General features: G+C 33.6%; 1 protein-coding gene across 3 annotated transcripts in view; it reads left to right on the top strand.

Annotated features, from left to right (window-relative positions):
* Window positions 1–12376, top strand: part of LOC118197897 (glutamate receptor 1-like) — a 396844-nt gene that overhangs the window by 345279 nt on the left and 39189 nt on the right. For all 3 annotated transcript variants that reach the window (XM_085808310.1, XM_085808312.1, XM_085808311.1), the window contains exons 10-11: window positions 1602–1957; window positions 3660–3858. In XM_085808310.1, the coding sequence (XP_085664436.1) occupies window positions 1602–1957; window positions 3660–3858 (555 nt within the window). The remainder of the gene's footprint in view (window positions 1–1601; window positions 1958–3659; window positions 3859–12376) is intronic.

The following is a 12376-nucleotide window of genomic DNA, read 5'->3' as shown; positions in this document are numbered from 1 at the left end:
ATAGATGGAGCCATTTCGATTAACAGTGCCTCTAACGGCGATTTCGTAACCGGAAGATTTTTTGTTGTTGTCGGGTAAAACTATAATTGTAGTTTCAGAATTAGTTTGTTTCGGCTCAATAAATTAATTACAGAATTTCTACTATGCTATTCGATTTGTCCCATTCAATATTAAACACCTTATAGTTATCAATTAGATCTAATGTAAGTAATATGAAGCATTTAAATTATTCAGTTAGATTAACTGCATTTAAATTATTCAGTTAGATAAATAACATACTGTGCTCTTTGAAAGAAAAATTAAAGATCTTATGGAAAGTCCAATCGCAAGAGTCCAAGAACTTACTATCTAGCCTGTTGAATGAAAGCTAAAGATACTGCCTATTGAAATAGTTAGACTCGCTAGGTCGAGTGGTAAAAGAAACGGCTGGCAAATGTCAAAAGTAACAGTCCAAAAATTTCGAAAGATACGATGTGGATATTGCTCACTTCAATAAAAGAATAAAAATGGGGAGAAAAAAAGTATAATTTTCTGATACTTTTCAGTTGCTGGCTTAAGTCTTATGAACGAAAATTAAAATCTCACGTCAGTTCAAATTGTATCGGAACTGCTGCAAAACTGTTTCAGGAAAAATGCAATCGGTATTTGGCTGAAGATGTCAAAGATGAAATTTAAATCTCACCTTAATCCAAGCAGGAAATCGGAACTGTTGCAAAGATACTGTCAATAAAAGGTTATCAGCTAAAGTCATCAAGGATGATGAAACTAGAGGGCTTGACTTTAGGGAAAGACAGCGTTTTTCCCAAAGAAGGCAATGGAATGCAGCCTCTTGGCTGTACTCTTGTTCGATATGTGAAAGAGTAAATATTTTTAAAATGACATTTTAACCGCCAACTTCTTAATCGGTTATTTTTTAAACTTCTAAAAAATTAAACCAAATGATTTAATATTGAAATTCCTAATGTCAAGTTTTATTCATAGTGCTAAAAATACTCAAGAATAAACTTTTTAACTCTGTCACCGAATGAAGAAACTAAGCCATAATGTGTAAGAAATTTGATTATCTTTATTTTGGTATTTTTTATTAATAAATGCGTAAAACTTGTGAGAATTATCTTCCTAAATTTAAGGAAAGTCAGATAATATATACGCTATATTTAAACGAAAATCATGAAAGCCTAATGTAAGTTACCTTTTTAGAGGTATTTGACCCAACGTTGACATTTTCTTTAAACCTAGAAGTATTTAAATGATAAGTGATTTTAATCTCATGTCTGCTTCTTATTTTTTTTCATTTGATTTGATGCACTCGTAATTTTATTATTTGGTGTTGCAACTCTAATTATGATCTTGCTCTTTTGTATTGATTTTAATGTAGTTAATTTATTTCATCCGTGTGCTATAGGCAAAATATTCCTTTAAACTGACATTATATTTAAGGAATAAACTTTCCTTATATTATCTAAAACGATGCATTAAATTAAAAAGTAGATAATCGAAGAAATGAATAAATGTCGTTAAATTATTTCCTAAACAAAACATTTATATTCATTTGTCAGCCCATTTTCAAAGGCTATAATACCATTTCTTCTTATTTGCAGGAAGCCGATATTGCCATAGCCCCGTTGACCATCACATCAGCGAGGGAAAGGGTTATTGACTTCACGAAACCTTTCATGTCCCTGGGGATCAGCATTATGATAAAGAAACCAATGAAGAAAAAACCAGGAGTATTCTCCTTCATGAACCCATTGTCTGAAGAGATATGGATGTGCATCATTTTCGCCTACGTTGGAGTATCTGTTGTCCTGTTTTTGGTGAGCCGATTTTCTCCGCAAGAATGGAAATATGAAGAACATTTCATGGGCCCAAATGCCTCCAATGATTTTTCCCTCTACAATAGCTTATGGTTCTCTTTAGGGGCCTTCATGCAACAAGGCTGTGATATTTGCCCCAGGTTAGTCATAATGTGCACTGAGACTTGAGGTTTCTAAGAACGTTTAACCTTCTTTATGGACTTCAATATGCATTGTGCTCACTAAAAGTAAGGCGGTTTATTTATTGTATGCTTTTATCTGGAGATTGTGTAAGTGAATAATTTTATTTAGACAGTAATGGAACGTTATTTTCACTCGTAATTTTAGAAAAGCCATATTGTTAAAGATATGTTTTAGGCATATGATGTTACCGTAACATTTGAGTACGGAATATTTCACTTTCAAAAAATATTAAAAGTGTACTAAGCGTATTATAATCTAGAATTTAGAATAAGAAACGTTTATGTAAACAAGTAAGTATGAAATATATTTTTGGATACATGGACTCCACAGGAAATCATTAAAATTACTTTTAAGGTAAGCGAATTTTATTAACCTTTCTTGAATAGTCTTCAAAAGAACATATCTGTGGCATCAAACGAAAGGAGACATAAAGGTAATTGGAATGCATTGTAAAATAAAATTGTAAAATTTTAAGTTTAAATGTCAGAAAACATGTATACAATAGATCTTTTAAAAAATGCATATTTACATTTTGCAACGATCTGAAGTGTGCATTTGAATGTATGAGTCAGCTTTCTTTTTTATTATATTATTCAATGGCTAGCTAGAATTAGGCATCTACTTCTCTTCTATCTATCAAATATGTTAAAAGCTGGTGTATTTGTAACATAGCTGAGACAATATTGTGCAAATGAACTAATTACATGAGTTGAATCGTTTAAAACCTTCTAAACAGGAATATAACTTATATAATGTTTTGAGCGTTTCCTGAAATCATTAATATGACATAACGTTTGGACAAACTGATGGAATGAACTCCTCGAAAAAGAGAAATAAGTCTGTATAATAAAACTGTATCCTAATATATAGTGGTGTGTTTCGGCCAAATGAACTATTCATCTACTATCTATTAAGAGTTGCAGCACAATTTTTGTTGAAGTCTTTAGCATACATTTGCAGACGATGTAGTACATCTTTGGCAAATCAGCATGCAAACACAATTTTTAAACGCATTGCATTACGATTTTCAAACATATTCTGCAATGTAATAACAAAACAAATTGGAAATTTCTAAAGAAAAATGCCACTTTTAATTAATATCAGATAATATTTAACAATAATATGATTATTTACGAAAGATTACAGTTCCCAAAACACTTGCAGGATGCACAGTTAGAATGAATTTTACTCGTGTAAGTCGTAGTGTGTATGTAACAATTTTAACTGAAGCTGGAACTTTAAAATATTCGAAGGTGGTGTTGGTGTGTTGGTGTATTTAATTATGGCAAAGCACACGAGGGCTATCTGCCTAAAGGGAGGGATGCCTTTCGTGGAGGACTTTCTAAGGGAAACTGGCTCGTATACACGTTACACATGGGGAAAACCACGAAAACGCCCATGCAGCCAGCCCGTTCGCGGGATTCGAACCTCAGACCGAACTACCAGTGTTCAGCGCCTTTACCGCTCGGCCGCTGGTGGGCCTAAAATATTCGAAGGAAACGTATAACTTGATAGGTTTTAACTAGATCATTGCAGCGTTTATTCCCTTCAAGTAGACTGTTTAATAAAAAAATACCAGATATTTATTTTCCTTTATACATACACACACACTCACAGAGCCGATATTTAAAACCTAACATTTTACTATCTTTATTTCAGATCGATATCAGGGCGCATTGTAGGAAGTGTATGGTGGTTCTTCACCCTTATTATCATATCGTCTTATACAGCCAATTTGGCAGCGTTTCTGACAGTAGAACGGATGGTTACGCCTATCAATTCTGCAGATGACCTCGCCAAACAAACAGAAGTCGAATACGGGACTCTCATGTATTCCTCAACGCAGGAATTCTTTCGGGTAAATCCTATTCTTCTAATGCTCAAGAAATCATACCGATATTGACAACTGCATTTTTAACTTCAAAAGAAGTCTTCTGAATGTATGTAAAATAAATGGCAAATACATGATTATATGTACAATATTAAAATAAATATTTTTGCGTGGATTACTGACAGTGTAAAGAAAATTAAAATGATGAAACTCGATTTTGTAGTTCTTAAATGAAAATCCAGATTTCAAAAGTCAGGACTGATTATATTTTATTTAAAATTTTTTAACATAACAATTTTAATTTTTTAACCAAAATAAATATTCATGGTATACTTCTAATTTTCTTAAATGTATATTATTTAGAAAAATAGAAGTTTAAAAATCAGCATAAAATTTAAGCCTAAAGCTTAAATAGAATTGAATACAAACTTAACTCCAATTTTGTCTCTTATTATATTAAACATTTCCTTTATTAATTGGTTAATATTTACTTATTTTCTTTAGTTGATTGATAAAATTTCTCTAAAGTATTATAAAATTTTGAATCAAATAAATGCTGAAGATTTTTGAAGTCATTCACAGATATCTGATTCGATATTCAGATTCGACGACAGCTATTTTTTTACCAGTTTCGTTGAGAGCTAATATTTTCTTGCTGTTGGATAATTCTCAAGCGCAATGTACCTCTCTTATTGGTTGAAAAAATGATATTTGTTTTTTTAGTTTTCATAGCAATTTACTGAAGTAATGTAAATAATTCAAAGCATTTTTTTTATTATTATTTTGAAATGCAAATGATTCGCTAGTTCAAAATTCACAATTTATTTTTAGAGAATAATGAATTTATTGCTATCAAAATTGGAAACACCTAAGCTATGTTGAATGACTTATTGAATTCTTGTTTTCTCCTTTAGATTAGTAATCAAAGCTTGTAATTTCTGGTCGAATAAAAGAACTGATACTCAGGAAGTTTTGCAGCTGGTTTCTAGTACTTTACAGCATATTTATTCATTTTTAACGACTAATATTATCTATATATTTGAAAAAAAACTGCTCTTGAAATTACGTTGAAATATGCAAAAGTTCAGTGTATCTCAGAAATTATCAAATGTACTCCAAATGAAATGAGAACTTCATTAGAATTTCCTACGTCTCCTAAACTCATCGTTTTTAAAAATTTCGTAATACTGATTAAAATACTCGATTCACAATTTTTGTTCTTGTGATTTCGAAACGGCATTTTATGAAGCAATTATTACTGACTTTAATATTTCAGTTTTACCAAATAACCTGAAATTTCTGATTTTCATTTTCTGCTTTTAGATAAATGATTTTGAAACTGACTTATAAATATTTTTTAATTTATAAGTTAACAGTATTTTTAAGGATTAGCTGTATATTTTATCTTGAAAGACTGAGATTGAAACAGCTATAATGAAACAAACTTCAGTGGGAAATAATGATATGAAAAAAAATGCTAATTTAGCAAATTTACAAAGCCACAGTTTTATTACAAATGCATGTGTTTACAACTTCCTGAATTTCAAATTCCTTTCTGTCATTTCTTGACAGGTTGCACCTTAGTTATTTTCCATTATTTTGACTATTTTTATAGAGTTCAGAAAATCATTACAGGCATACAGAACTTATTTAAGCAAATGTATTTTTTAAAAATATTATTATTCGCAGTTTTGCTCGAAAATCGATTTTGTGGAGATGTTATAATATTAAGGCTATGAATATACTAAAGTCAATATTAGTCACTCATTTGCATGCAGCAAATGTTCTTAAAATTTAGCTGACTAACATTTCTTTTTCTGGTCATTGTTAGTTAACTATGGAAAGCACGCGAGGCTCCCATTTTTCAGTTAGAAACAAATCTGGCAAATACCCAGCATTAATAAAAAGGCATATTTTTTTAATCGCAGTTGCCAATGTTTTATATTTCACTATGAAGATAAATATTCATATACCTATTTCAACTATTTAAACGTGAATGCCGCTAACGCTTTATATTTTTGAGCAAATTTAAGAATAACCTTTGTTTAGCGTTTTGATTTATGGTTAAATGTTAATTGTTCGAACCTTAGGTTTATAATTTAAAGATTATGTATATGTCGTCACCGATTATTGGAGTGTTTTCGTAATATAATATCGTTCTGTATGCCTATAATGATTTTCTGAATTATCTTGAAAATACATTAGATGAAGTATATTAAAGAATAGCTGTTATCCCTTTAAAACGTAAATGGTTTATCAAAATATCATTCTTTCTGTTTAATTTTGAAATCTATCACTGTATGTTCGGTTTTCTTTTATGAATAATATAGAAAAAAGAGTATAGAGTAAAGCATTGCAACGCGAAGGTACAAACTCTTTTAACGACACACATCATGAATTATCAATCAGAAAAATTGTAAAAGAAGTTGGCTATTCCCTAACGAGCGTTCGTATAAAAGTACAAAAATGTTCTTGAACGTAGGGGTATATCTTCTAAAATAAATTCAAGCCAGAAAGAATTGCTTTTCCGAAAATCAATGAAAGACTATTTTTGTTCGCCAAAGACTTTCAAGGTTAAACTGGTCTTAATGTAAGTAAGTGACAGAACAATACAACTCCCACCTGGTGAACAAACTGATCTCGAAGTCCAAGGAAGGTCCAGTTTTAAAAGAAAATACATATCGGAAAATGCCAAATTTTACCATTCCGAAGCGATCATACAAAATCGAAGGCACTCTAAAGGAATGTACTCTGGAGCAATGAAAGAACAGTAAATTTGCTTAGAATGGATGGGAAATAGTTGTTTGACGATAATAAGGAAAACTTAAAAAAGAAGGTGGCAGTCATAAGTTATCGGGTTGTTTTTCGTGATATGACGTGAGCTTAGTAGATGGTATCATGAAAAAAAAAAAGGTGTACGTGGCTATCTTAGAAAACATAGTGTTATCAATGGCAGAAGAGAACATGCTACTGAAATGCCCCTGTAAACAAGATAATAGTCCAAAACCTTCAACAAGTATGACTAAAACCTGTTACGAACAGAAAAGAATTGATCTTCTGGCATGATTTCTCTCAGTCATCGGATCTAAATCAATTGAGAACATTTGACATGAACTAAACTATCAAATTTATTCATCACTCATCAGATTTGAAAGACTTTTAGGGAACTGTGAAAAATTTATGGCATTCTGTTCATGTTGAAAAATGTCAAAAAGTGATTTACTCCCCGTCACATAATTAGTGAATCCCTTAACGGCAAAGGTTTTAAGGATATATTTTAACAATGAAGTTAAAATGTTTGTAGTAGACAAACCTTTTTTTCTCAGTAAAAATGGTGTTTTTAATTCTCTAACAATGCAGTTAATGAAATGTTAAATTGTCGTTATTCGTAAATTTGTATAAAATAAAAGATCACTCTTTTGTTTAGTTATATGTGATCATTTGTGCAATTTACCGGTAGCGTAAAAAATTATCATTATTCTTATATCATATTACTTATTTAAAAGCATATTTATTAAAATAAATTCTAAATTAAAAAATAATTTCTAATGAAATCTATGATATTGTTTAAGTCTTTGGAATAGATGGCAGCCTGTTTTCGTCACATATAGAGCAACTCAACTAAAGCTTCCACAAAAACACTTTTAGAAAAATGAATTATAAAGGAAATGTTTAATGGTTTTTCTTCCTTATTTCTACGGCAAGTTTTGAAAATGAATCTTTAAAGTACAATATATTTTCTAATTCTAAAATGTTTTGATTTCTTGCATAGTAACAGAATTCCATGTAATTCTCACTTTTCACTTATGTAAATTATTTTCTTAGTGGCAAAGATTTCCCGAAAATGTGATGCACTTGATTGAATAAAGAATAATAGTGTAGAATAACGTTAACAGTATATTTATGATACAAAACAGTTTATTCATATGTCACGTTCCTAGATTTTGCCTACAAATAATTTAATATTATAGCTTATGATATTCGTAGAAGTGAGAATTCCGAACAAAGAATTGTTTACATCATTAAGTTTCTAAATCAAAAGGACAAATTAAACGCGCTAAAACTTCTAATAAATTAACATCTTTAGAAAGTTAAGAAGATCATACCTGCCAAGTTTCGTAAACATGTCTCACTGCGTATTAATGAAGTTAATGAGAAATACCATGAATTATTAACTAATTATTATTATTATGACCTTCTACGAGAGCAAGTAACCTGCATTCCCTTGGCGGAGTTTTATTACACATTTAACAAACATTTTGCTAAAAATGTACTTTAAAAATGTATAAAGATGCTGCGAGATCCTTTGTTAAGGTGTATAGCGTTACCGCGCAAATAAGATTTAAAAGGTTGATTTATACGTAATAAACCTCGATACAGCAAACTATAGTATAGTAAACAGATTAACTATAAGAATGTTACGAATTTTATTATGACAAATATAAACTATTTCTCTTATATTAGGTTAATAGCAAATACATGTGGGAATTGAGATTGACAACATTAAATGAGTAAACATATTATTACATAAATTGGATTATTTACTCTGTTGGCATTAAAATTGCTACGCTATAAAAGGAATGCATAACAAATTTGTGTGAAGAGTATCTAAATAATTAGGCACTTTAGGGCAAGAAAGGTTACAGGCAACGGTTATGACGCTTGGAAGTAATATAAAATGGCAGATAATTATGTCCTTTTTTTCATTTCAAAATCATATTTCTGTTGAATATAGTGTATTTTACTGTAAGAGCAAGAAACTCGTATTAGCACACCTCGATTCGGTAGCAGGAAAATTGTACCCTATACGGTCTGCGAATTAACTTAGAGTAGAAGCTCACATTTATCGAAATCCAGTTAATGTTACGAAAATTAGCATTCGATGGGTCAGGATGGCCCCACAGAGTGACTTGCGGGAATTCAACAACATCTACCGGATAATGACTGAGACAACAGGCGTCTCATTCGCATCGCTGGACGGGATAGTACAGCCACATCAAATACCCTGGGTTATGAAAATGAGGTTTCTGACAAAAACCAAGCATCCACATTTACGACGTAATGATATCTGCAATTACATGACTTTTCAGCAAAAGAGAACATTGCTTCGGCTGCCTTAGAAGTTACAGGCTGGGTATCAAGGCTTACAATAAAACTTATGCACACTTATGCATCAGTGAAGTGACTTCGTCTGAATCCTGCTTTTACTTACTGCATAACAATAGCCGCATCCCTATATACAGGCACAAATGTAATGAACGTTGGAAATTTACACTTTTCATAGCAGTATCGGTCCGGCACATGGTTGGTATTGGATATCAGTACACTAAGGAGAAGGTACTCCCAGACCTGGGTTTTAAGAAGCCCTTGCACGTTTATAATGCCCCAACCCTAGGAGGGAAGCCGTGAAGGCAAACCTCCCTCCCCCAACAACCCAGGAAAGCAAAATTCCACACAGTCAGCGTTAATGGAACACAAATCAATAGCGACCGGCAAGCAGTCTCAAAGTAAACGAAGATATATAAAGAACACAGATAAAGTCACATTAAAGAATACGAAGACTGTTCCCCAGTGTTAACAAAGGGGAGCCAATCCGCCACGGACAACCTTCGATATTTCTCAATGTGCCCAAAACCAAATTTCAGACGAGACAGTACCAGTACGGTCTCTGCCGAGCCTGACTCTATCCTCGCATAAACGAAGGTTCTAGTACTGTGAAAACTGATTATTTACCCCAGAAGCCGAGACTGTCTAGTTACAGGTACTAGCCAGAACGCCGGGAATTGCACCTTGTCGACCCCCGGGAAGAGGTATGCGGTGTCACTAGATACATATTTCGTTCATCCCTTGTCCAAATATCTGGTAGCTGAACCAGCTCTGATTAAACTACTGAGGTTTTAACTTGTCTCTGTGAAATATCTTCGGTGCCTTTGTTGCCTTAAATTTTATCAGGACAATAGGGGCTGCATATTTTGAACGCTTTCCTGTGTTTCCTCAGTATACAGAGTGTTCGAGCCAATCCCTGGCCAAAACGTTCTCTAAATGCTTTTAAAATGGAAATGCCTAGTTAGGTTTCAAAGAAGCTGATCCAGAGAGAATAGTAGACGAACTGCGATATGAAATTGAAGCCTGATCGACTGCAGTACCCGTAATCACCATAAAACATACTCCAGTCATGTTCTATGATTTCTGCATATTGTTTATGCAAATCTGCAATTCATATTATGCAAATTAATTTTCTTGTACACTATTCAGTTATAATCTCTTGAACTTCTTGAAGATTGTGGAAGATTTTGCAAACAAAAAAAGCACTGAACTGAAATAAAAGTGTCGTCACTCCTGGGTCCAATATCTGAACACTTCAGTGGATTAGTAAAAATTTCCCATTATTATTTTTTTATGAAATTTTGCGGTTCGCTTGTGATTTAACATTATCCTGCAGAAAAACCTGTTTTGTTGATCATTACCTTTTGATAGACGATGTTAAGGATGCACAGAACAAAAGATCTATTCGTACTTTGTGAAGATATTTGCAAAGCCAAAACATTCCAGCCAGCGGGTCATACATCGACTTGCCTTGGCACTAGAGAACAGAAATCCGCGCTTACAAACGGTCCTTTAACGATAGCCATGGGCGCTTCAATGGATTAACGTCGTTTTATCAGAGTAAATACGTTTTTCATTTCAGCATCAGGATAACCATATCCGTGTTGGAAAGTACCAAGAAGAACAAAAGTTGAAAATTTGCATTTTTTATCGTCATATCGGCACCTAACTCATGGCATGAATTGACGTGTCTTTAGAATACTCTGTGTTATGACGCTCACTTCTAGTTCTGCATAGCCGTTAATTTGATCAACCACCGTTAGATTATTTGTAATTCTCATAAATACGACATTTCTTCGGTGTCAGACAGCTCAAGTCCCCATGCTGAACAAACGGCAGTATAATTCCACAGTAGACAGGCCGTTAGTCTCCTGCTTTGGAAGGCGCTTTCTCCTCTGGGTCCCTATAAAATTAAAACATCTGATTAATGGTTGTAGCGAGACTGGCACAAGAACATCCGTCATCTAGTTCCATAAAAACTTGATGACGCTGGCAGTGACTCTGGCATGGACATGAAACTACTGGATTACAAACCTGCAGTTGCCATCAAAATTCTGATTGGCTCCATGGCTAGCCATATAATAGTAGTTATTGTTCCAAAAATAGAGGTTCGAAGCACTGAATTATGCTTGTACTATACATCACAATTACTTGAAATTTTAATAATTTAATTTTCTCGTCATTATGTATTTGATTATCATGTAAAATAAATGTGGTTCTTCTGCCCGCTTCCCGTCATAGTGTAGTATTTGAAAAGCTGTAGTATTTGAAAAGCAAGTACACATGCATTTATTTATACACTCATTGAAAATGAAATCCCAACACTGAGACGAAATCATTTTAGAGAAAAGAAGTTTAGTCAAAGCATTTATCTAGGTAACATATTGATTTCATGACTGTTTCAAGGTCACATGTTAAAATATGCGTGAGAGGAGCGATGCGAAATGTTGGTATATTGTTAGCTTCTATAGTCGCCCCATTACTGAATGAAAGCATGCAAACACGCATGCATTGTGTCATACAAGTGCCGTATGCCATTTTGTGGGGTACAGTTCTATTCCTGTTCCACTTGATCAGTCAAACCAGCACAAGTCTGCGCTGGTTGTGAATGAACTATATTTGACGTCAAATGATGCCCATACATGCTCAATGGGAGAACAATCGGGTGATCTCGCACGCCCAGAAAACATATCGACAATCTGTAGAAGAAGTTGAGTTATAAAGCGATGTGGGGAGAAGCTTTATCCTGTTGGAAAGTTTCTCCTGGTATTTTGCTCAAGTATGACAGAACAACTGGTGCAATCGCCCGTCTGACCTGCAAATTTGTGCATGGTATAACGTCGAGAGTGCAATCCAAGCAATCACCTAGCCTCCTCCTAACCAACATATTATTAGCATTGGCGCAAGAGAGAAATATCTATCCTCTCAACTTTGCTCAACCAGTGAGCTCTAACTTCACACCAACCTAGCCGCGTATGTAACTGATTTAAAAGTCTACAGGGCATCTGAATTACAGCTATTTCTCGATGAATCAATTTTCTACAGTCTGCTGCGTCAACCTGGTACCTACAAAAGCTCGAATATCTGCTGCAGATGCAGTGCTACGGTCCACAGCCATGCGGCGAGTACGGAGATTTTCCCTTTGAATGCTGGTACGTTTAACGCCGGGATTCTTGTGCAGGTATCTTTCCGTGACGACAGCTGTCAGCACGCGTGTGCAGTGGGTATATCCCAGCCAAGTCTTTCTGCAATATAGCGAAAAGAAAATCCGCTTTCTGGTAGCTCTATTACACAGCCTAGTTCAAACTCGGATTCCACCTTCCTTGTGTGCTTAAAGGAATTTTCAACTAAAATTTCTCTCACAATGCCCAATCCGGAAGATAGATAAATCATAATATGTTTACATCGCGTATTTAAAGAAAGGCGGTAAGGCATAAGG

The sequence above is a fragment of the Stegodyphus dumicola genome, chromosome X1 (assembly GCF_044657685.1).
Source record: "Stegodyphus dumicola isolate Sdum_Otavi_A_Nest chromosome X1, ASM4465768v1".
Lineage (NCBI taxonomy): Eukaryota > Metazoa > Arthropoda > Arachnida > Araneae > Eresidae > Stegodyphus > Stegodyphus dumicola.
Note: the sequence above shows the minus strand (reverse complement) of the source record. Positions and strands in the feature narration are given on the sequence as shown.